The sequence below is a fragment of the Aquarana catesbeiana genome, linkage group LG13 (genome assembly GCF_042186555.1).
Source record: "Aquarana catesbeiana isolate 2022-GZ linkage group LG13, ASM4218655v1, whole genome shotgun sequence".
NCBI classification, from domain to species: Eukaryota; Metazoa; Chordata; class Amphibia; order Anura; family Ranidae; genus Aquarana; species Aquarana catesbeiana.
This window is the reverse complement of record NC_133336.1, coordinates 136,264,009-136,289,085: the sequence shown is the minus strand read 5'-3', so window position 1 is coordinate 136,289,085 and position 25,077 is coordinate 136,264,009. Positions and strand designations below refer to the sequence as shown.

Genomic DNA, 25,077 nt, shown 5'->3' with positions numbered 1-25,077 from the left:
GTGATCATATGTGACTGAGTGAAAAACCTCCACCATTCAGATTGGCCACTCACCAGATGTTTAATAAAGTTGAGCCTTTGGTTCATTCAAGGGATAACCACTCCACCTATGTAACTCTCCTCACCGGCTAAACTCGGACTCCAATGTTCCTCATTGGAGAGCATAAGGGATAAAAAACGATCATAGCGCAATATGCTTGAACTATTTATTTAAAATTACAGGAAAAGTATCAACTCACATTTAAAAGTGCCCTCGAGCTGGCACAAAGCTTATCCAGCAGTTATGGACGGGTACTGGGCTGTTTGCATGGTCCGCCTGGTGTTGTATTGCGGCCTCCACGCTCGGCTTGCGCTCCAAGCCTCGTTCCCGTTCACGTCCGGTCACCTGATGTGAAAAAACTCCCAGCAGCCTCTACGCGTTTCGCATCATAGAATGCGTCATCAGGAAGCTTCCTGATGACGCATTCTATGATGCGAAACGCGTAGAGGCTGCTGGGAGTTTTTTCACATCAGGTGACCGGACGTGAACGGGAACGAGGCTTGGAGCGCAAGCCGAGCGTGGAGGCCGCAATACAACACCAGGCGGACCATGCAAACAGCCCAGTACCCGTCCATAACTGCTGGATAAGCTTTGTGCCAGCTCGAGGGCACTTTTAAATGTGAGTTGATACTTTTCCTGTAATTTTAAATAAATAGTTCAAGCATATTGCGCTATGATCGTTTTTTATCCCTTATGCTCTCCAATGAGGAACATTGAAGTCCGAGTTTAGCCGGTGAGGAGAGTTACATAGGTGGAGTGGTTATCCCTTGAATGAACCAAAGGCTCAACTTTATTAAACATCTGGTGAGTGGCCAATCTGAATGGTGGAGGTTTTTCACTCAGTCACATATGATCACTGAAGGAACATAGGAGCACGCCAGTCACAATTAATTACTAAAGGACTTTTTTTGGCAGCACGCTTGAAGGATTTTTTATGTATTGGACAATATATGGTTATATTTTTTTTGTTGATTATGCATATGATTTTGTATTCTATTTTATGTAAGTGATTCTCTCGGATTAATAGGAAGAGAACAAGTGGTGGTATACTATAGGGGTAGCGCATTCACACACACTGAATCAAAGTTGGGAGCATGCAATTGTCTAAAATGTCTTGGTATGTTAACGCCTTAAAAGGGTTGTAAAGGTAATTTTTTTATTGTTTAAAAATAACAAACATGTTATACTTACCTTCACTGTGCAGCTCGTTCTGCACAGAGTGGCCCCGAACCTGCTTTTCTGGGGTCCCTCGGCGGCTATTTCAGCTCCTCCTCGCAAGAACTATCCACCTTAATGCGAGCTCCCTCGCATGGTGGTTAGTTCTTGCGGGCGCGCTCCCGTGATACAGCCGGCGGCTATAGCCGCTCACTGTATCACTCGGCCCCGCCCCCCGGCGCGCCGCATCATCGGATGTGATTGACAGCAGCGCGAGCCAATGGCTGCGCTGCTTTCAATCCATCCACTGCAGCCAATCAGCGACCAGGCTGAGCTGCAATAGAGATGACGGGAACGAGCAGCGGAGATTCCAGGTGTCAGGTAAGTAAAACGGGGGGGCTGGGGGCGGCGGTACTGTCAAAAGTTTTTTCACCTTAATGCATATAATGCATTAAGGTGAAAAAATTTTTACCTTTACAACCCCTTTAAGAGTCCCCTATCGGGTTGACTGGCCTGACAGAGTCCTGACCTTAACCCGATAGAACACCTTTAGGATGAATTAGATTGGCGACGGCAAGCCAGGCCTTCTCATCCACATCAGTGCCTGACCTTACAAATACGCTTCTGGAAGAATGGTTAAACATTCCCACAGACACACTCCTAAACCTTGTGGACAACCTTTCCAGAAGAGTTGAAGCTGTTATAGCTGCAAAGGGTGGGCCAACTCAATATTGAACCCTCCGGACTAAGAATGGGAAGCCATTAAAGTTCATGTGTGTGTAAAGGCAGGCGTCCCAATACTTTTGACAATATAGTGTATATTGTGTTAGTTTATAGTAAGAGTTTATCATCATATTTCAGGTAGTCAGGGGAAAAAAAAGTACTGTCAGTAAATTTTCCATATTTAGTATAAAAAAAAAAAAAAAAAAAAAAAGTCATCGGGGGTTGGCAACCCTGTGAGACAACAGTTTTTTTTGTATGCCAGTGTCCATCTTCCTGTTATCAGTTCCACAGAATTGGAGATTTTACTGGATACACATTACTGCCAACCAGAGGCAGTAATAGGACAATTGTTCTGTGTAAACATTAGTATACAGTAGGGATGAGCCCAATGTTCGAGTCGAACGTAAGTTCGACTCGAACATCGGGTGTTCGCCGAATAGCGAACAATTTGGGGTGTTCGCGGCAAATTCAAAAGCCGCGGAACATCCTTTTTAAGTCTATGGGAGAAATCAAAAGTGCTCATTTTAAAGGCTTATATGCTTAGTATTGTCATAAAAAGTGTTTGGGGACCTGGGTCCTGCCCCAGGAGACATGTATCAATGCAAAAAAAGTTTTAAAAACATCTGTTTTTTCAGGAGCAGTGATTTTAACCCCTTCCCGCGAGCGTACGCAGATGTGCGTACTCGGCTTTCCGGGGTTATACCGGGATGATGATCGCAGCTGCACTCGGCTGTTATACCGGAGCAGCGGGAGGGGACGTCCCCCCCTCCTGCAGCCTCCCACCGCTATTACCGGGCCTCCAGTTCGATCGGGAGGCCCGGCGACCAATCGGCTGCCTCCGGCAGCTGGGGGCGGGCTGGAACGAAGCTGTGGGCGGCTTTGTTCCAGTCTTCTAAATGTAAACGCAGAAGCGATGGTCATGACGTGACGCAATCTGAATACTTTTGAAGTGCAAAGGAAAGATCGGGGGTCTTTTAGACCCCTGATCCCTCCATAAAGAGTACCTGTCACAACCTATTACTGTCACAAGGGATGTTTACATTCCTTGTGACAGCAATATAATTCATCAAAAATTTGTTTTTTTTTTTAACACAATTTATAAATATAAAAATTAATAAAATAAATAAGAAAAAAAAACTAATTTTTTAAAGCGCCGCAGTCCCTGCGAGCTCGTGCAGCAAAGAAAACGCATAGGAAGTCGAGCTCGCATATGTAAACGGTGTTCAAATCACACATGTGAGGTATCGCAGCGATCGTCAGAGCGAGAGCAATAATTCTAGCACTAGACCCCCTCTGTAACTCTAACCTGGTAATCGTAAAAAAAAATTAAAGTGTTGCTTATGGAAATTCTTAGGTACCGTACACTGTCGCCATTCCACGAGTGCGTGCAATTATAAAGCATGACATGTTTGGTATCTATTTACTCGGCGTAACATCATCTTTCACATTATACAAAAAAATTGGGGTAAATTTACTGTTTGTTTTTTTTTAAATTCATGAAAGTGTCCCTTTTCCCAAAAATTTGCGTTTAAAACACCGCTGCACAAATACCGTGTGATATAAAATATTGCAACAATCGCCATTTTATTCTCTAGATTCTCTGCTAAAAAAATATATATAATGTTTGGGGGTTCTAAGTAATTTTCTAGCAAAAAATATGGATTTTAACTTGTAAACACCAAATTTCAAAAATAGGCTTAGTCATGAAAGGGTTAATAATGCTTAAAGTGAAACAATAAAAGTGAAATATTCCTTTTACCACTTACCAACCAGCCCATAGCCGAATGACGGCTACAGGACGGTCGGATAACCCTGGGAGGGCGTACTATGACGTCCTCCCGGAATCCCGCTCTCGCGCGCCCCCTGGAGCGCGCACCCAAGAACCACCGTGACCGCCAGGTCAAATGACGGAACGATCACTAGTAAACAAACCAGCGTCACATCCGTCTGGAATGTCTACTTTCCAAAAAGGGGTTATTTGGGGGAGTATCTGTACTTTCCTGGCTTGTTAGGGTCTCAAGAAATGAGATAGGCCATCAGTACTTCAGGTGTGATCAATTTTCAGTGATTGGCACCATAGTTTGTGGACTCTCTTAACTTTCACAAAGACCAAATAATATACACTGATTTGGGTTATTTTTACCAAAGATATGTAGTGGTATAAAATTTGGCCAAAATATATGAAGAAAAATTACTCATTTGCAAGATTTTATAACAGAAACGAAGAAAAATGCATTTTTTTACAGAATTTTCGGTCTTTTTTCTTTTATAGTGCAAAAGATAAAAAACCCAGCGGTGATTAAATACCACCAAAAGAAAGCTCTATTTATGTGAAAAAAAGGACAAAAATTTCATATTGGTACAGTGTTGCATGACTGAGTAATGTACCCCTACCATTTCACAAAAAAAGTGTCAAAATGGTACAAAAGACAAGACACAACTTGGGACAAGTCCTTTATTAAAAAATAAAAAAATAAAAAGTCTTCTTCTCTCGCTCCACTGACAGACCGAAAAAGAAGAAGACGACTTTGTGGGACATTTTTATTTTTTTTATTTTTTAATGAAGGACTTGTCCCAAGTTGTGTCTTGTCTTTTGTACCATTTTGACACTTTTTTTTCACGACCACCGGGCAAGGGTTGTGGGGATGAGGCTCTTGTCCCCATCAACATGGGGACAAGGTGCTTTGGGGGGCTACCCCAAAGCACCCTCCCCATCTTGAGGGCATGTGGCCTGGTACGGTTCAGGAGGTGGGGGCGCTCTCTCGTCCCCCCTCTTTTTCTGCGGCCTGCCAGGTTGCGTGCTCAGATAAGGGTCTGGTATGAATTTTATGCCTGTTCGCATGTTCTGCTGCGAACCGAACCGGGGGGTGTTCGGCTCATCCCTAGTATACAGTTCATGATTCAAGCAACCCATGACTAGAAAGTATAACTGTAGAAACAATGGAACATTAAACAATAACTTACGGTTTTTATGGAAGAGTGATTGCTGAATGTGATCAGGTGCAAATGGTGAAAGAAGGTTACGCAGCCACCTATATAAAAAAAAAAAAAAAAACAAACAGTCAGGATATGGTGGAACATTCCTATATCCTTAATATTTCAATGTTAGGAACGATCTGGCATGTTATGGAAAGGCATTTAATGCAGAGAGTTTGGAGTTTACTGGAGAACTCTATGTTCACAGTAACTGTGAGAATTTGTTTTGGGCCTTTGCAGAATGATGCCACTGCTTTTGGATGCTGTAACACACTGCAGTAGTATGTGCTGCATACAGTGGCATTCTCTGATTGGCTGAGGTGAAGATCACCAAATTCTCCACCTCAACTTATCACAGAACGCATTCTATTCAGCTATTCAGTAATAAAAATAAAAGACTAAATGGCTTAAATGTCACATTACTGACTTTGTTCTTTCCAGGTGCGGAAGGAAAGTATCTAGTACTTGGATAGGATGACAGCGTTGTTTGCTCTATGCAGCATAAGCTACTGCACTGTTTAACAACATCCACCGTGGATGGACCATTCTGCAAAGGTAAGCATTGTTTGGTAAACACAAACAAACGTTTTAAAGTCACAGATTAAGCGATACTTTTATTAGCCCTTTTATGCTGTTAGAGTGATGGGAGTATTTGCTAAACTATTAAAAGGTGTTATACTTAACCTGCTCTGTGCATTGATATTGCACAGAGTGGCCTCTTACCTCCTCTTCTGGAGTACCCCACTAGCATACCTCCCAACTTTTGAACTTGAAAACGATAGACATTTCAGGGAGACAGTGACACGCGGGAAGTTATACAAAAAGTAGGTATGACCAAACATGATAGTGGGAGGGGCTTATGCCAGTGGTTAAACAAACCCTGGTCTTCCTTGTATCTATTAATAATGCAATGATTGCTGTACCATAAGCTGGAGTCTTAGGGAAACATAAAAACCTCAACACAATCATTTAGAAAAATATTTCCAATACATCTGGTTTTGCATACACTGAAAATAGACAGAGAGCTTAAAACAAAGGATTATGAAGGACCTGAGGAAACCTGAGAAGGAGCCAGAGAATAAGCACTGCAGTACATGTAGCAAATGGTGGTCATGGTCAAGTTGTGCCCAACAGTGGGAGTGGCTTAAAAAAGGAGGATTAAGCAGAAGCTGAGCCTAGTTGCTGAATACAGTGCAGCATTGCTTAAACAAATGATCATCAGAAGGAAATCTTTTCTCAAATGTCAGAAATATGCAACATAACATTTAGGGCTCATTCACACTAGTGCTTGTAGGGGTGGTAAAACTGTGGCTCAGCCACATGGTTTTACCACCTCACCAAGTGCTCTCCCTTTAGCTGGGGGTGTACACATGCTGCAGCTGTGGCACTTTGCTTCGTGGCTGCGGCAGGAGTGATATCCCCTGACGCATTGGTGGGTACTACTGCCCACCGATCACAACCCATTCAAGTCAATGGGGATGCCCTGCAAAGCACTCCTTTCTCAAATCATATCACACCAAACTATATAGTACTGCAGTACCATGTGGTTTGGTGGCTGCAAACATGCTGCCATTAACAATTAATGGCACCCACGTGCATCTCACAAGGGCAGCATGGTTGCATGCAGTGTGAACCAACCTTTAGAGAGGGAAGGATCACTATGGTATAATGAAAAAAGGAAAAAACATTACTATGGTACATGGAAGGCAGGAAGGAAGTATCACTGTGGTACATGGAAGGCAGGAAGAAAGGCACACTATGGCAAATGGAAGGCAGGAAGGATCTCTATGGTACATGGAAGGCAGGAAGGATCACAATGACACCTGGAAGGCAGGAAGGATCACTATGGTATATGGAAGACAGGAAGGATCACTATGGTAATGGAAGACAGGAAGGAAGGATCACTATGGTACATGGAAGGCAGGTAGGAAGGATCACTATGGTAGATGGAAGGCAGAAAGCAAGGATCACTATGGTACATGGCAGGAAGGAAGGATCACTATAGTATATGGAAGAAAGGAAGGATGAATCGCTATGGTACATGGAAGGAAGGATAACTATGGTACATGGAAGGAAGGATAACTATGGTACATGGAAAGCAGGGAAGAAAGATCGCTTTTGGAACATGGAAGGCAGGAAGGATCACTATGGTATATGGAAGGCAGGAAGGAAGGATCACTATGGCACATGGAAAGCAGGAAAAAAGGATCGCTATGGCACAAGGAAGGCAGGAAGGATCACTATGACACCTGGAAGGCAGAAAAGAGCACTATGACACCTGGAAGGCAGGAAGGATCACTGTGGCACATGGAAGGCAGAAAAGAGCACTATGACACCTGGAAGGCAGGAAGAAGTACTATGGTACATGGATGGATCACTATGGTACATGGAAGGCTGTAAGGATCACTACTGGAAGGCAGTAAGGATCACTACTGGAAGGCAGTAAGGATCACTATGGTACATAGAAGGCAGGAAGGATCACTGTGGTACATGGAAGGCAGGAAGAATCACTATGGTATATGGAAGGCAGGAAAGAAAGATCACTATTGGAACATGGAAAGCAGGACAGGGACTTGATCATGATCTACCTGTCATTTGCCTGCAATCAATGGGTTGCCGACCCCAGCCCTAGATATTACGAAGTGAGTATTAAACTACCCAACAGCACTTGAACTCTAGTAAACTCTATTTTAAAACTTCTACCTACAGGTAAGCTTCTAGGAAGTTCTACCTGTAGGTATGGTATTATTTGCTAAGCTCATGCCAGTTAGGAGATTTACACCTCGGCCCTAGCCAATGATGTCACTGCACATGTAGTGAATGTGCTGTGAATGCAAAGAGCGCTGTACTGTGATAATGACTCCAATGCACACGTGCAAGAATGACGTCATTGTGGCCTGGCCATTCAAATGGCCGGAGAGCACAAAGCCGGAAGAAAGACTAGGTGAAGATGGGCGTGCTGGCAGCGGTGACAGCTGCTAGTGGGCTCCGTTTTAAAGGTTAGTCTGCCATAATATGCTAGTATACAAAGCATACTACCACACCATGGCATAACACGGCAGGGTGCTCATTTAAAAAAGGTGGTAGAGTTTACTACCACTTTAAATGAAACAGCATTCATAAACAGTTGCACTTATTAGATTGACAGCTCTGATGCTAAAGGTTATATCATGAGTTGATCTTCCAACATTCCGATTCAAGAAAGACATGAAAGTCACAAGCCACCAATCCAAGCTTTTCGTTTTTTGTTTGTGGTTCACTGCACAAATGCAGGCCAAACTGCAACATTAGTTAGGGAGTCTTGGGATTTATATTGATAGTTGATCTCTATTTAGAGCAGTGGTTCGCAACCTAGGGTCTGGACCCCCTCGGGGTTCGAATGACGATTTGCTAGGGGTCATCGAATCCTGGGCTGTTCCTGAAACCCACACTGCTCTCCCAGCCTTTTCGCGGCCGCCCAGCAGGGCTGTCCCTGGAGCCCGCGGCCACCCACTCAGCCTCTTTGCAGCCGCCCATTCAGTTCACAGCATGGCTGGGGGGCAGAGACTAGAGGTCAGCTGATTGGTGAGGAATGTGAAGTGGGAGGGGCTGGAGGAAACCCTATCTCCTGATTTCGGCTTAGGTGTCACTGCTACGAGACACCACAAAGTTGGAGACACAGTCAGTAACACTACCTGTGATTAGAGTTGCCATTAAAAGTTCCCACTACAGTTCTCAGATCATCAGATGACCTTGATCAAGAGCACCTAAGTTGGCTGATCAGAACTCCCCCCCCCCAGTACTGCCACTGATCCCATCCCCCACCAGCACTGCCACTCATCCCAACTCCCCGCCAGCACAGCCACTCATCCTATTACCCCCCCACCACCACCACCACCACCACCACCAAGGAGTAAGAGAAGGAATAAAAATAGAGAATTCATGGAAGGGAGAGGAAAAGAGGGGGAGGAACAAAGAAAAAGGGAGATGAAAGAATAAGAGAAAGAACAAGAAAGATGGCTAGAGAGAGGGATGGGGAAAAAAAACAAGAAAATTGGATAGAGAGAGAGATAAAAGGAGAACAGAGAGAAAGAGTGGTACATCCTAAAATGTACCATAAGGGGTTTTAATACTGTACGAGTGGAAGGGACTCAGGGAGCGCTAAATGTCCATGGGTTAGGGGTGCAAATTACTTGTCTTGCCTTGGGTGCTGACAACCCACGCTACAAAAATAATTTTACTGTTAGGGGTCCCCACAACTTGGGTAATTTTATCAAGGGGTCACGGCACTAGAAGGGTGAGAACCACTGATTTAGCGTATCCATCAAAGCAAACAATAGACAACCGGTATGGTTCTTTTACACATGAAATCCTTCTGTTTTTCACTGCTAAGTGAAACTATCCATTATTGCTATCTAGAGGATAAAACTTGGGTTCTTCAGTTTCTAACAATATGCCATAACTTCCACAAAATATCTTTATTTGATATACTTACCTGTTTCCTGAGTGGCTGAACCATTCTATATTGCCGTGACGATATAGGAACTTAGACACCTTGTATGGTCGTAAAGCAAGGAAAAAAGGTGACCAAGTTTCTTGACGTTCAAAGAGGTCAGAGTGATTACACACCTAGGAGCAAAAGAATATAAAAGAATATAAAACAACGACAACACTGAAGTGGTAACCAAACAACTACTTCCTTTCTACCACATATTCTTGAGCAGCCAACATTTTTAAAGATGAAGTCCACTAAAGTGAAGTGTAGGGGTGTGTTTGGGGAGGGGAAGATTAATGTTGTGTTCTCTAATGAAGCAAACCCCCCCCCCCCCCAAGAAGAACATTTTTTACCTTTAATGCACTCTGCCGGTAAATTAAAGGGCAACTGTACTTTCATTTAAAAAGTACAGCTATAATATAATAAACTGTCTAAACCTTTTCATTATAATAAACCCACCCTCCCCCAGATGCTTACCCAAATCTCACAGCCATGGCATTCAGCACACTTCACAACTTGGGTTCCAAAACCTTTCCACTAGCAGCGCCTGCACTGTCCCTCCCCTCATACTTCTATGGGGCTATCTCCCATAGTGCCACCTGTGATGGGAAACTGTGCCATAGAAGTCTATATGGAGAAATTGTGGAAGAGCAGCCAAGTAGATTTCTGTCTGACAGCAAGGTAAGTATGCATCTGGGGCAGGAAAGGGTGGGTTAATTTTGATCAAGGCAGTCAAGTATTAGAATGACTGTACTTTTAATGAAAGCACAAAGCCCATCACAGATGTATATAGCTTAGGTAAAGCAAATAAAATTAATATTTTGTACACAGGATAAACCCAAAACACAAAACAATGGGTGGAGATATAATAACTATAATTAAAAAATAGAAGCAAATGTGTACATGTATCTGTTTTGTACACAAATATATTCCAATAGGTTTGTATGTATGACTGCCCTACCTGTCAGAGTGATTATCCAAGACTACAGGCAAAAAAAATGAAACATAATGTGTTTTCAGTGGAAGCATATATTACTGTGTGCAAACAGCCTACCTTTCTGAACTGCATGACCAGGTTCATAAGGCTGCTGGTGGTGTTCTGTGCTTGCTGGGCTGTACCCATGGAGGACTGAAGGAGATCATCAATGGATATTTTGTTCTTTAGAGCCTGATAGAGCAGCTTCTGTCGACTGGTCAGACTGCAGTACATCAGTATTTCAATCTGGAAAGGAAAACCAATAGTATGGTGTTAGCCATTGTATTTTTTTCTTTACTTGCTAGACAGTACCTAATAGGCTTTGTGAGGAGCAGGGAATAATTGTGCCATCTTAAATAATAAACTGTGCCTGCGTAACATATAACTGTGCCTGCCAATCTTTATATATGCAGTCCTTAAATGTGCAAATCTCATATATTCAATAAAGTGCAATACATGCAAATCAAAACAGGTATGTGCTGATTCAAACAAATATATGAAGACTTTATTTAGGTCAAAGGTATATAATACAGGAAATGTGTATATTCTTCAAAAACAGTAAAAATAAAAAAGTGTATATTCTTCAAAAAACACACACACACATATATATATGTAGCAATAACTCTCGGTGGAGCTGCTGGTTTAAGCGGGCTTGTTACCTTCACTCTCGATACCTCTGTTTCACCAGCACCGGGTCTAGGGTTCCGTTGAGTTTACCTCTGGACGATATAAGCACCAAACACTTGAGTAGGTTTTCCAATGCTTTAATAAAACAAACAAGGGAAGTAGCAGGAAAGAGGTAGTAGGAAAGCTGCAGGGAAGCTCAAATACCTTTCTGTTGTATTTCTTCAGAACATTCTTTGTAATTGAACACTTGCAATTGAATAGTCCCCCTTTCGTAGGATTGAATCTTTGCCCGCCTGGATAGACATCTCTCACTTGCCTAGCAGCCAGCACGTAGCATGAACAAAAGTCTCTACCACAGACTTATCTGGAATAAAACCCGTATGATCCTCTGCCACAGGATGTATTGGTTTGCTATGAATGTCAGATACAGTACTTGAACCTTTAAGCCAACCCGGCAGTACTATACTGTAAGATTACTTCAGAATGCCTCCTCCAATGGAGTCACCAGGCCCCTCTCCAGACCAACACTCTGCATGATCCTTCCATGACGGGTCCTCCCCTGGGATCCTCTCGGTTGTCCAGCTTCTTCACTCAGGATACACAGCTCAGGACCATTCCTCCGCTGCTGTGGTAGGCCCCAGACAGGCTTCTGGGCCCACCCACACACCGCAGCGACGCGGGCCTCCGGAACGGAGGACCACGAGGTGGTATTCCTAGTGCATACCTGTCAGCCAGGAGGGCCAGCAGGTGGCTGAAAACGAACCCTAAAACATGGCGTCTGTCCCATAAATACCCTCTCCCAGAATGCAACTCGGAGGACCACCTCCACCGAGTTAGCTCCGGGACAGAGGAGCACTCATTCGCTTCAACACGTTGCTTTTCCAACACCTGCCGATGGTGACAACGACACCCACCAGCACAATGTGGAACTGCATGCAACGTCAGCCAAGCTGGAACAGAGGCAAATCTAACTTCCTATAATAAGCGACCCACTTAATTTACCTATCAGCAGTAGATAAAAATCTACCAACGCCACATATATATATATATATATATATATATATATATATATATATATATATATATATATATATATACACACACACACACAAAAATAATAATACTGTTCAGTGCATCAGCATACCAAGACATTTTGGACAATTTAATGCTCCCCACTTGGGAACAGTTTGGGGACGGCCCCTTCCTGTTCCAACATGACTGCGCATCAGCGCACAAAGCAAGGTCCATAAAGACATGGATTTCAGAGTTTGGGGTGGTGGAACTTTACTGTTCTGCACAGAGTCCTGACCTCAACCTGATAGAACACCTTTGGGATGAATTAGAACAGAGACTGCGAGCCAGGCCTTCTCGTCCAACATCAGTGCCTGACCTCACAAATGTGTGACAGCCTTCCCAGATGAATTGATGCCATTATAGCTGCAAAGGGTGGAACAACTCAATATTGAACCCTATGGGCTAAGACTGGGATGACATTAAAATTCATGTGCATGTAAAGGCAGGCGGCCCAATACTTTTGTTAATATAGTGTATATCAGGTCATTTACGCTTTTCCCTATTATCATGAGATTACTATGTTCCCCTGTATACCGCCTTCATGGTCAGTGTGGGTGTTGGAATGTTAATCCAGTGCACAAAAGAAAATGATACTCATAGTGTTCACTGCATATTTAAAGGGATACTAAAGTCCCCTTTTTCTTTAAAAATAACAAACATGTCATACTTACCTGCTCTGTGAAATGGTTTTGCACAGAGCAGCCCAGATCCCCCTTTTCTCTAGTCTTCAGGTGCTCCTGGCCCCTCTCTCCTGTTGAGTGCCCCCACAGCAAGCAGCTTGCTATGGGGGCACTCAAGCCGAGCCACAGCTTAGTGTGTCCATTCAGACAAGGAGCTGCTGTTCTGCCCTGCCCCTTTCTCCCGACTGGCTAAATGACTTTGATTGACAGCAGCAGGAGCCAATGGTGCCGCTGCAGTGTCCCAGCCAATCAGAAGGGAAAGTCCTGGATGGCCGAGGCACTGTGTAAATCGCTGGATAGAGATGGGCTCAGGTAAGTATTAGGGGATCTGAGGGGGCTTCTGCACACAGAAGGCTTTTTAGCTTAAAGCACAGAGTGCATTAAGCTAAAAAACCCTCTGCATTTACAACCACTTTAAGCCCCGTAAGATTTTACCCCCTTAATGACCAGAGCATTTTTTGCGATTTGCACTGCGTCGCTTTAACTGACAACTGAGCTGTCCTATGACACTGTACCTAAACAAAATTGACATCCTTTTTTTCCCACAAACAGAGCTTTCTTTTGGTGGTATTTGATCACCCCTGCGGTTTTTATTTTTTGTGCTATAAACAAAAAAAGAGTGACAATTTTGAAAAAAAAAAAAAATAAACAATATTTTTTATTTTCCTATAATAAAGATCCCACTTTTTTTTTAAAAAACACATTTCTTTATCAGTTTAGGCAGATATATATTCTTCTACATATTTTTGGTTAAAAAAAAAAAAAAAAAAAATCACAATAAACGTATATTGATTGGTTTGCGCAAAAATTATAGTGTCTACAAAATAGGGAATGGATTTTTCCCTTTTTATGGCATTTTGATTATTATTTTTTTTACTAGTAATGGCAGTGATCTACGATTTTTTTCGGCGGACAGATCGGATACGTTTGACACTTTTTTGGGACCAGTGACATTCACACAGCGATCAGAGCTATAAATAGCCACTGATTACTGTGTAAATGTCACTGGCAGGGAGGGAGTTAACACTAGGGGGCGATCAAGGGGTTAACTGTGTTCCCTATGAGTGTTTCTAACTGTGGGGGGATGGGCTTACTGGGACATGACAACGATCACCGTTCCCGTCAAACGGCGGCAGTCAGTCTTTAAGCGGTTAACTTTATTTTTGGTTAATGTTAAAAAATCCACATAATATATGATTAAAAAATGCCTGTGTGTAGCCTTATGAATGCAGCCTCTGTGGCTGTTTCTCCGTACACCACAAAGTCACGTGGTACGTTGACACAATGCGCAGGGAGGAGGAGCCCGTGATGTCCCGCTGCAACCACAAGTGAGCGGAGCGCCATTTTGTTGGAGGTACATAGAGGTACACAGGGGCTGCATTCATAAGGATACACACAGGCAATTTTTAATCATATATTATGTGAGTGGATTTTTTTTTAACATTTACCAAAAATAAAGCAAGTATGCAGTGAGCACTATGAGTATCATTCTCTTTTGAGCCCTATATATGAGAATACAGTATGCCAAGACAATCCAGGGTGGCAATGGATTAACATTCCAATACCCACACTGACCAAAAAGAAGGTATACAGAGGAACAGATTAATCCCATGATAAAAGGGAAAAGCGTGGTTGACCTGATATATATTAGGTCCATCTTGTAAGGTGAGAGCAGTATAATGCTGGTGGTGGGATAGAAACACAATACAAGCAACCCTACAATCTTCACTGGTGGAAAAGACTATGCTGTATCATCTCATGGCTAACAGAAGACAGTATCAGAAATAGACTTAAAAAACTTAACATAAATAAGTCACCGGGGACTTGCACCCGAGGGTCTTTAACCACTTGCCAACCGGCCCATAGCCAAATGACGGCTACAGGGTGGTTGCATAACTCTGGGAGGGTGTACAGTGATGCCATCCCAGAATCCCGCTCTCGCAGCCCCCTGGGGCGTGCACCCGAGCACATCCGTGACCGCCGGGTCCAGAGGACCTGGCGCATCACGGATCCCGGTAAACGGCCGCAGATCGCGGCCGTTTACCACGTGATCGCTCCGTCAAATGACAGAGCGATCACTTGTAAACAAACCAGCGTCATGTCATGAAGCCGGTTCCTCTCTCCCCTCTGTGTACCAATCGGTACAGTGTGAGAGGAGAGGGGGAGAGATCGGATGGCAGCAGCGCTGTGGGCTGGATCTGTAGTGCCCACAGCGCTGCTCTGTGACAATTGCAGTCACATCCAGCCATCCATCCATCCATGCTCAGCCATATTCTGAAAAACTCTGCAATACCCAGCAATACCCTTCAATACCCTTCAATACCCTTCAATACCCTTTAATACCCTTCAATACCCTTTAATACCCTTTAATACCCTTTAATACCCTTTAATACCCTTTAATACCCTGCCATACCCTGCAATACTCTGCCATACCCTGCAATACTCTGCCATACCCTGCAATACTCTGCCATACCCTGCAATACTCTGCCATACCCTGCAATACTCTGCCATACCCTGCAATACCCTGCAATACCCTGCAATACCCTGCAATATCCTGCCATACCCTGCAAAACCCTGCAATACCCAGCCATACTCTGTAATACTCGGTGATACCCAGTCATACTCAGCGACACCCTGCAATACCCTGCCATACTCAGCCGTGCTCAGCCATACTCGGCCATGCTCTGCCATGCTCGGCTGTACTCGACCTCTGTATGTGGTCAGGCTGTGGAAGTCTCACACATGTGGTATCGCCGTATTCAGGAGGAGTAGGAGAATCTATTTTGGGGTGTCATTTTTGGTTTGTACATGCTATGTGTTAGAAATATTGTATAAATGGACTTTGTGTTAAAAAAAAATGCGTTTTAACCTCTTCCCGCCCTCCATCATATGACGTCCTTGAATTTGTGTGGGGATATCTGAATAATGCCTGCAGCTACAGGCATCATTCAGATATCAGCTTTTTCAGCCAGCGATTCCCTACACCATAAGAACAGTCATAGCGGCTGTTCCGCTGCTCGATCATTCTTACATGAGGCAAGAGGGGATGTCCCCTTCTCCCGCCGCCCTCTGGTGCTTCTACCGGACTCACCACTATGATCGAAGCCAGGATCGTTTTTTTTTGTTTTTTTTTAATTTCTGGCTTCCCAGCCTAGAGGTGAGATGTGGGGTCTTATTGACCCCATATCTCACTGTAAAGAGGACCTGTAATGCCATATTCCTATCACAAGGGATGTTTACATTCCTTGTAATAGGAATAAAAGTGATCAAAAAAATTATTTTTTGGGAAAAAGTGACAAACTAAAATAAAGTAAAATGAACAATAAAAAAAAAAAAAAAAAAAAATTTAAAGCGCCCCTGTCCCTGTGTGCTCGCATGCAGAAGCGAACGCATACATAAGTCCCACCCACATATGAAAATGGTGTCATTGGTTAAAGAAGGATTTCTAAACTTTGGAATGTTCCAGTGAGCACTGTTGGGGTCATAATTCAGAAGTGGAAAGAACATAATTTCACCATAAACCAGCCACCAGGTTCTCCTCTCAAGATTTCTGACAGAGGAGTGAAAAGAATTATCATGACGAGTTGTCCAAGAGCCTAGGTCCACTTGTGGAGAGTTTCAGAAAGACCTGGAATTAGCAGGTACAACTGTTTTAAAGAAAACAATAAGTAATGCACTCAACCACCATGGCCTGTATGCACGCTCACCACGCATGGCTCCATTGCTGAAGAAAAAACATGTCGAAGCTTGTTTAAAGTTTGCTGCACAAAATTTAAACAAGCCTGTGAAATACTGAGAGAAAATAGTCTGGTCAGATGAGACCAAAATTTAACTCTTTAGATGCCATAATACACACCGTGTTTGGAGGTCAAGTGGCACTGCGCATCACCCCAAAAATGCCATACCAACAGTGAAGCTTGGAGGTGGGAACATCATGGTGTGGGGCTGTTTTTCAACATACGGTACTGGCAAGCTTCATATCATTGAATGAAGTATGCATGGAAAAATATACCAAGACATTCTCGATAAAAAATCTGCTGCCATTTACCAGGATGATGAAGATGAAACGAGGGTGGACATTTCAGCAAGACCATGATCCCAAACACAAAGCCAAGGAAACTCCAAATTGGTTTCAAAGAAAGAAAATAGAGCTGCTAGAGTGGCCCAGCCAATAACCTGACTTGAATCCAATAAAAAATCTACGGAAAGAGCTAAAGATCAGAGTTCATAGAAGAGGCCCACAGAACCTTCAAGATTTGAAGACTGTAATGCCCCGTACACACGGTCGGATTTTCCGATGGAAAATGTCCGATCGGAGCGTGTTGTCGGAAATTCCGACCCTGTGTGGGCTCCATCGTACATTTTCCATCGGATTTTCCGACACACAAAGTTGGAGAGCAGGAGATAAAATTTTCCGACAACAAAATCCGTTGTCGGAAATTCCGATCGTGTGTACACAAATCCGACGGACAAAGTGCCACGCATGCTCAGAATAAATAAGAGATGAAAGCTATTGGCCACTGTCCCGTTTATAGTCCCGACGTACGTGTTTTACGTCACCGTGTTTAGAATGATCGGATTTTCCGACAACTTTGTGTGACTGTGTGTATGCAAGACAAGTTTGAGCCAACATCCGTAGGAAAAAATCCTAGGATTTTGTTGTCGGAATGTCCGAACAAAGTCCGACTGTGTGTACGGGGCATGAGACTGTGTGGAAGAATGGGTCAAAATCAGACCTGAGCATTGCATGTAACTAGTTTCTCCATCCAGGAGGCGTCATGAAGCTGTCATTACCAACAAATGATTTTGTACGAAGTCCTAAATAAATTTCAGTTAGCGTGTTAAATACTTTATCCCTGTGTCATTCCATTTTATTACACATAACTTATTTTCTGAACTTATTTGATTTTGGTTTCTTTGTATGTATTGATTGCCACCGATGTGAAAAATGGTGACTATTCAATAATCATTTTGCCCGCTGTGTGTGTGTGTGTGTATATATTATATATATATACACACACACACACACACATACCTATACACAATATCTCACAAAAGTGAGCACAAACCTCCCATTTTTGTAAATATTTGATTATATCTTTTCATGTGACAACACTGAAGAAGTTACTTTTACATTACTTTTACAATGTAGTGAGTGTGCAGCTTGTATAACAATGTAAATTTGCTGTCCCCTCAAAATAACTCAACACACAGCCATTAATGTCTAAACCACTGGCTAAAAAAGTGAGTACACCCCTAAGTGAAAATGTCCAAATTGGGCCCAAAGTGTCAATATTTTGTGTGGCCACCATTATTTTCCAGCACTGCCTTAACCCTCTTCGGCATGGAGTTCACCAGAGCTTCACAAATTATTTATACAAATGTTTTTTGAAGAATACACACTTTTATTTTTACTGTTTTTGAAGAATATACCTTTGATCTAAAAAAAAGTCTTAATATATTTGTTTGGATCAGCATCTGTTTTGATTTGCATGTATTGAACTTTACTGAATATATTAGATTTGGAGGATTGCACATATAAAGATTGGCACTATGTTGCACAGGCAGTTTATTATTTAATTTCTATTTAGTGCACAGGTGTAAGTGTGAACACCGTTTTGTGCCAGCAGCAACAGTTTGTATATATGGTATTCATGTTATTCAATAGTTTGTATATATGGTATTCATGTTGCATTGGATATAGCAAATTGTAGTTTGCTACATTTCTTTGGTTAAAAACAAGGTGTATATTATGTAGTCTGAAAGTTATAGAGACTACTATATAGTATACATATTTGAAATGTATCAACTCTGATGTTCTGACTGCCTATGCAATTCCTTGAGGACCCATAAATAGGATTTTTATAACAGCTTACCTGCAAAATCCTTTTCTTTTAAGTATATCACGGGACACAGAGCCATAGTAATTACTATGTGGGTTATAGGCCACCTTCAGGTGATGGACACTGGCACACCTTAAACAGGAAGTTGCCTCCCTATATAACCCCTCCCCATACATATCTCAGTTTTGTAGCAAAGCAATACACGTGTATACTAGAAAGAGGGGCGGGACGTCTGTGTCCCGTGATGTACTGCAAAAGAAAAGGATTTTACAGGTAAGCTGTTATAAAAATCCTATTTTCTTTAAACGTACATCACGGGACACAGAGCCATAGTAATTACTATGTGGGATGTCCCAGAGCAATGCCAACTGAGGGGAGGGAGACACAACAAAAGGATGGCACCATGACATCAGAGGACTTATACTGCTGCCTGCAGTACATTGCGCCCAAAGGCGACATCCTCATGTCTTTTTACATCCACCTGATAGAATCTGGTAAATGTATGGATTGAAGACCAAGTTGCATCCTTGCAGATTTGAGTCATGGAGGCTTGGTGATGCACTGCCCACGAAGCACTAACAGCCCTAGAGGAGTGCCCATTGATTTGAGAGGGTAGAAACTACCTCTTTAAACCATAAGCTTGAACGATTACTTGTCGAATCCATTTAGAAATAGTAGATTTAGATGCTGCCTGTCCTCCTTTAGGACCTTCAGGCAACACGAACAAAACATCCGTTTTCCGAATCTGAGTAGTTGCCTTTAAGTAGACTTTGACTGCTCTCACCACATCAAGAAAATGTAGTGATTTTTCTTCCATAGAACAGGGTTCTGGAAAAAAAAATGAAGGTAGAACAATATCCTGGTTTAGATAAAAACCTGATACTACCTTCGGTAAAAAGTTAGGATGAGGACGCAATACTACCTTATCTTTGAAAACAATAATAATATGGCTCTTTACAAGAAAGAGCAGCCAATTCTGCTACCCTTCTTGCAGCAGATATGGCTACCAGAAAAAATAGATTCCTTGTCAAAAAGGACCAAGGGAATATGTCGTATCGGCCCAAAAAAAGGCTGTTTTGTAATGCCGACAAAACTAAATTCAAGTCCCAAGGGTTCAGGGGTGAATTAACTGGAGATTAAGCCGTGTTACCCCCTGAATAAAGTTACGAACCAAAGAATGCGAAGCAAGTGGTCCTTAAAATAATACCGATAAGGCGAGACCTGTCCTTAGAAAGCACTAAGGCCAGCTTTATATCTCACCCCATCTGCAGAAAGTCAAGGATTCGACCTTTGACCTATTTCCTGGGGTGCAACCCCTGGTTTCACACCAGGAGACATATGCTTCCCAGACTCCATAATATATAATTATGGAGGCCGGCTCCCTTGCATTAACCAAGGTAGAAACCACTGAACCTGACAGCCCACGCTTCTTCAGAGTGTGGATCTTAATAGGCAAACAGTTAAATTAAGCATTTGTAAAGTAGGATGGAATACCGGACCTTGCAAGAGAAGGTCTGGTCGTGGCGGTAGGGTCCATGGGTCCCCTACTGCCATCTTTACGATCTCTGCTGGGGGCCACAACAATCACTGACTTCCCTTCCTGCTTGATTCTGCGAAGAAGTCGTGGACGCAGGCAAAATAAGAGAGAATGCATAAATCAGTGAGAACCGATTCCACGGGAATAGCAAGGCATCTGTTCCACATGTTAGCGGATCCTTTGTTCTTAGCACAAAGTTGTCGATTTCTTTGTTGAACCTGGACGCAATCATATTGACAGGAAGATATTGGGATGAAGGAACCATTCTTCCGGGAACAACTGCTGGCGATTCAAGTAGTGCGCCTGCCAATTTTTTATTCCTAGAATGAAGACTGCCAATAGGCAAAGTACATTATTTTCTGCCCAAGATAGGATATGATTCACCTTTCTCTGGGCCGCACAACTTCTTGTGCCCCCTTGGTGAATAATATAGGCCATTGCTGTGGCATTGTCGGATTGAATCTTGGCAGGACAATTCCTTAAACTGAACATTCAGGCCCTCAGGACCAAGTGCTCTGCCTGAATTTCTAGAATGTTAATGGGCAAAAGGCCCTTTCTGATCTGGGCCACTTCTCTTGGATAGTTGCCTCTTCCAGGACTGCTCCCCAACCCCAAAAAAAGGTTGGCATATGTTGTTACCATATCCCAGGTAACTGAAGGAAGGATTTTCCTCTTAGCAGATTTTTGGTTATCAACCATAAACTGAGGCTCCGGCACACCCAGCCTACAGCACCTGGTATTTCCAGGCGGTCTCCCATCCAGGTACTAACCAGGCCTGATCCTGCTTAGCCTCCAAGATCCGACGAGATCCGGCGCTTTCAGGGTGATGTGGCCGTAGGCTTTGGAATGAGACACATTGGGAATCTAGAGCTTGAACCCTTTCTTCCAAGCCGAATGAAACTGAGCATAAGGAATGGCCTCGAATGAAGCCACCATCTTTCCCAACAACCTCATGCAAAGCTGAATAGAAGAATTCATCTTGCTTCGACCACCTGAATCCGTTCCTTTATGGCGCTGATCTTTGCCTGGGGCAAGAATACCCTTTTCTGGGTGTATCTATGATCAGACCCAAGTATTTTAGCCTTCTTCATGGTTTTAAAGAACATTTCTTCTAGGTTGAGAATCCGACCTAGATATTCCAGGTAGTTGAATGTGGTGACCATACTTTGGTCTAAGTGGGATACCGACTGATCTATGAGAAACAGATCATCTAGGTAAACCATAATCGTTATACCTCGGGCCCTTAATCTGGCTAGAAGAGGGGCCAGAACCTTTGTAAACACTCAAGGTGCAGTAGCTAGACCAAAAAGCAGAGCTACACACTGAAAATGAAGATTTTCCACCTTGAAAAGTAGATATTACTAGTGAGCGAGGAAATAGGCATATGGAGGTATGCCTCTTTGATGTCGATTGACGCCAGAAGTTCTCCTCCTTGTAGGATGGAGATAACTGATTGGATTGACTCCATGTGAAAAAAGAGTGGTTATATTCAGGAATTGAATTTAGATTTTTGAGATCCAGAATGTCCATTCGGATTTGGCACCATGAAAAAGAGGTTTGAACCAAACCCCAACCTCTGCTCTTACATGGGGACCACCATAATCACTTTTTGCCAAAAGATGGTCCAGTGCTTGAGAGAAAGACTTCTTTTTCTCTGGATCCTTAAAAATGTTTGATCTGAGAAAACGAGGAGACGGGAACTCTTAGAACTCCAGTTTGTACCTTGGAGGTATCGTCTCAACACTCTTCCTGCCAGATCCTTGAGAACTGCAGAATTCCCCCTATTCGAGCGAGCGGGGGCGCCTCCTCATAAGGAGGCTTCAGTATCTTGTAGGTTTCCTCCCCCAAGACCTCTTTTGTCCCTGGGGTTAACTCTGAGGATTACCTTTCGGAAGCCGTCTTGACTGCCTGGAGGCTGATGCCCCTGACACAGGAGAAGAAGCTTTAAAACGAAAATACATTTACTTCTTTTCTTAAATGGCATAAGGGGTACTTTTACCACTAGAATTTCTTTGGATGTATTATCCAAAACATTCCCAAATAGCTGTTTCACCGCAAAAAGGAAGACTAGCCAGGAGGTTCTTGCATGGCGCTTAGCGAAGGGCGCAAGGCCTGAAGGATAGAATCTCTCATAGCAACTATTGCAAACATAAAGCTGCCAGATCCTGGGCCTGCCGAGCAGGATAACCTTGAACACCCGTTTAAACTGGTCTCTCAACGATTAACCAATTACTGTCAGCGCAGGCTGACACACTCAATCTGCCAGAGAAAAAAAGTGCTTTTTTTTTGTTAATAGGAATTCCAACTTTTTATCCATTGGATCCCTAAGCATTTGAGCATTGTCTGCCGGACAAGTCAAACTCTTATTCACAGAGGATATAGCAGCATTATTTGCTGGTATACCCTACTTAGTGAATTTTTTCCACCACAGGATAAAGTGTGAAAACTTTTTAGGAGGGAATAAAATGCTTATCTGGGTGATCCACTCAGATACAAAAAAACTTTTCCAGCAATGAATGGACAGGAAAAGGCTTGCACAGCTTGAGGAGGCTTTAGCGAACCCAAACACTCAGTTAAGGGTAGATAAATGTGGAGCGGACTATTCAGCAAGAAATTGCACCATCAATCTTACAGATTGTGAACGCTGATCCTCCCGCATTTGATACCTCAGAAGAGGAGTCATCAGCCTAACCACGGTCCCCTGAGGGCTTTCATCTTCTCCTGCCCCTAGTTCCTCGGTTTGAGGGTCCTGGGTAATGTAAGAGAACCTGTCGCATTTAGTCCCACACTGGGATGCCATTAAAGCCGCTAACCTTTTTTAAATTTTTTTTTCCAATCCTATCCTGGCTGAGGAAAAAATATCTTTTTAATAACAAACAGGGGCTGCAGTGTTGAAAACAATTGCAAACATTTCATGGCCCCGATGCTCACTCTGACCAGCCACCCCCTCTCAGGGGAGGATGCCATTTGTAGAGATGAGTAAGCTTTCCAGAGCTTGAGGGAGACCCTTTTAGCTCTTTTTTGGGGGTGTTTCAACCCCCCCTTCTGACTTTAGCCCGATGCACAAAGCAGAGGTACTACCAGAAGAAATCGCATCCACTGCTTGAGCAATAGTCAGTCACTGCTGGTGCTATTAATGCTCAGCCTGATGCAAATAGTAAATGTGTCAAATAGGAAATGCCTGTGCCACCAACCTCTTTCATGCCCCTCTTTGCTCGTGTCCCTCCGACAATTTTTGCAGCCAGCACAAATGGAGTTTTAACAACACACTCCCGAGCCGGTGTTGGAGGACGCCAACTCTTCGCTAAGTCCCGCCCCCTCGGTCGAATCGCGCCCCCTCCTTTTTCTTTAAAAAAAAAGTTATCCCGTGCGAGCGCGGGCCTCCGATCCAACGGGATCGACTTGTGTGTGAGGGGAGGGATGGCGTGGAGGAGACCTGAAAGCCACCGCAGTGTAGAGGGTGGTGAAAGAAAACGGCATCGCCGATCGATTTTGAGCTCTCCCTCAATGCTCAGCCTCCTGAAGAGGGGGAGAGTTCAGCCCAGGTGGGGGGTGTCTGGTGGAAGCAAACCCCCCAAACTTACCGGAGGTCTGCCTGCTAGCCGGAGGAAAAAAGCCCGCTGCTTCTGTGACACAGCGTGATCTCTGAGGAAAGCATGAGAAGGTACATGCTCCATACAGCCCCCAGTGGAGACACTTAGGCATGACAACATTTACTTTCAAAGGCGACATTTCATAAGAAAATTAAAAAATTCCTTAGAAAAACTCAACTTACCTTTCCCGCTGCAGGGTTTTCTGTGGTAAAACCAACAGACCCAATCATCACTCTTCACGGTGGGTTCCGTTAATAAACCTTAAGGAACCGGGGACCCTCAGGGAACCCACAATCCTGGACCTATAATAGCACCCTGCCAGTAAAACTTTATGGCTTAAAGTACCAAAGTACTGGATCCCGGGGTCCAGCTCTAAAAAGAGGCGTTTACAAGCAAAGAACTTGTTTCTTCGGACACGAGGCCCGGGTACCATTCAATTTGGCCCATAAAAGACACTTTGAATGGATCCGGCTGCATAGCTAGCCCCAGCAAGGATTGCTCCAGTGGAGCTCAGCACAGCACATCTTCACTTGTGACCAACACCTTAGACACTGGCGAAAAAACTGAGATACTCCCGGTATGGGAGGGGTTATATAGGGAGTCAACTTCCTGTTTAGGGTGTGCCAGTGTCCAGCACCTGAAGGTGGACTATAACCCACATAGTAATTACTATGGCTCTGTGTCCCGTGATGTACGATTAAAAAAAAGGCCAGGACAGTACAACACGAACGGTACGACCCATCTGTGGAAAGCATGGCAAGTTTTTTGAAGTTGTAATTTTTTGCCACAATTTCAGTGGCCCTGTAGCCCTGTGATCTGCTGTGTCCAACAGACATAACAATCACAAAGCACACATGTATGAACGGTACAAAAGGGAGGCCATTCTAAAACGGTCTCCCACCTTCAGGAGTCAGCTGTCTGGCTGTTTTTTATACAACAGCCAGACAGCAAGTGGTTAAGTAAATGTGATCAGATGCAAAATGTGCTTAGCAAAGTTCCTTTTTATTACATCACGAATGAGAGTATTAAATGTCTTATATAAATAAGCTCAAGGCATGCAATGCTGCTAGCTTGTAAGACAGCTATAGGCTCTTCTTCTGATCCATTGTGGTTTTACTTGGCAATGAATAAATAGCAGAGACCAAAAAATGAAAAAGTTATTTACAAAAGATAGACAATGCTGGCATACAGTTTATAAAAAAATTAAAAAAAAAAACTTGTGAGGTGTCTAAAACTATCTACGGATTCATAATTACCCAAAATTTACTTTATATCTCACCTTGTCAGAAAGTTCATTCTCAACATCCTTTTTGATTCTCCTGAGCATAAAAGGCTTAAGGATCATATGTAAGCGAGAAAGTTGATCTGGAAAAAAAACCC

The 25,077-nt window shown here is 43.3% G+C and overlaps 1 protein-coding gene and 1 pseudogene across 2 annotated transcripts in view; both read right to left on the bottom strand.

The window, feature by feature from the left end:
- INO80 (INO80 complex ATPase subunit) overlaps positions 1-25,077 on the bottom strand; it is a 357,091-nt gene that overhangs the window by 104,673 nt on the left and 227,341 nt on the right. For both annotated transcript variants that reach the window (XM_073609688.1, XM_073609689.1), the window contains exons 19-22: positions 24,977-25,062; positions 10,422-10,589; positions 9,368-9,501; positions 4,882-4,949 (exon numbers count right to left, since the gene is read on the bottom strand). In XM_073609688.1, coding sequence (XP_073465789.1) covers positions 4,882-4,949; positions 9,368-9,501; positions 10,422-10,589; positions 24,977-25,062 — 456 coding nt within the window. The remainder of the gene's footprint in view (positions 1-4,881; positions 4,950-9,367; positions 9,502-10,421; positions 10,590-24,976; positions 25,063-25,077) is intronic.
- On the bottom strand, positions 20,826-20,944 carry LOC141120650 (5S ribosomal RNA; annotated as a pseudogene).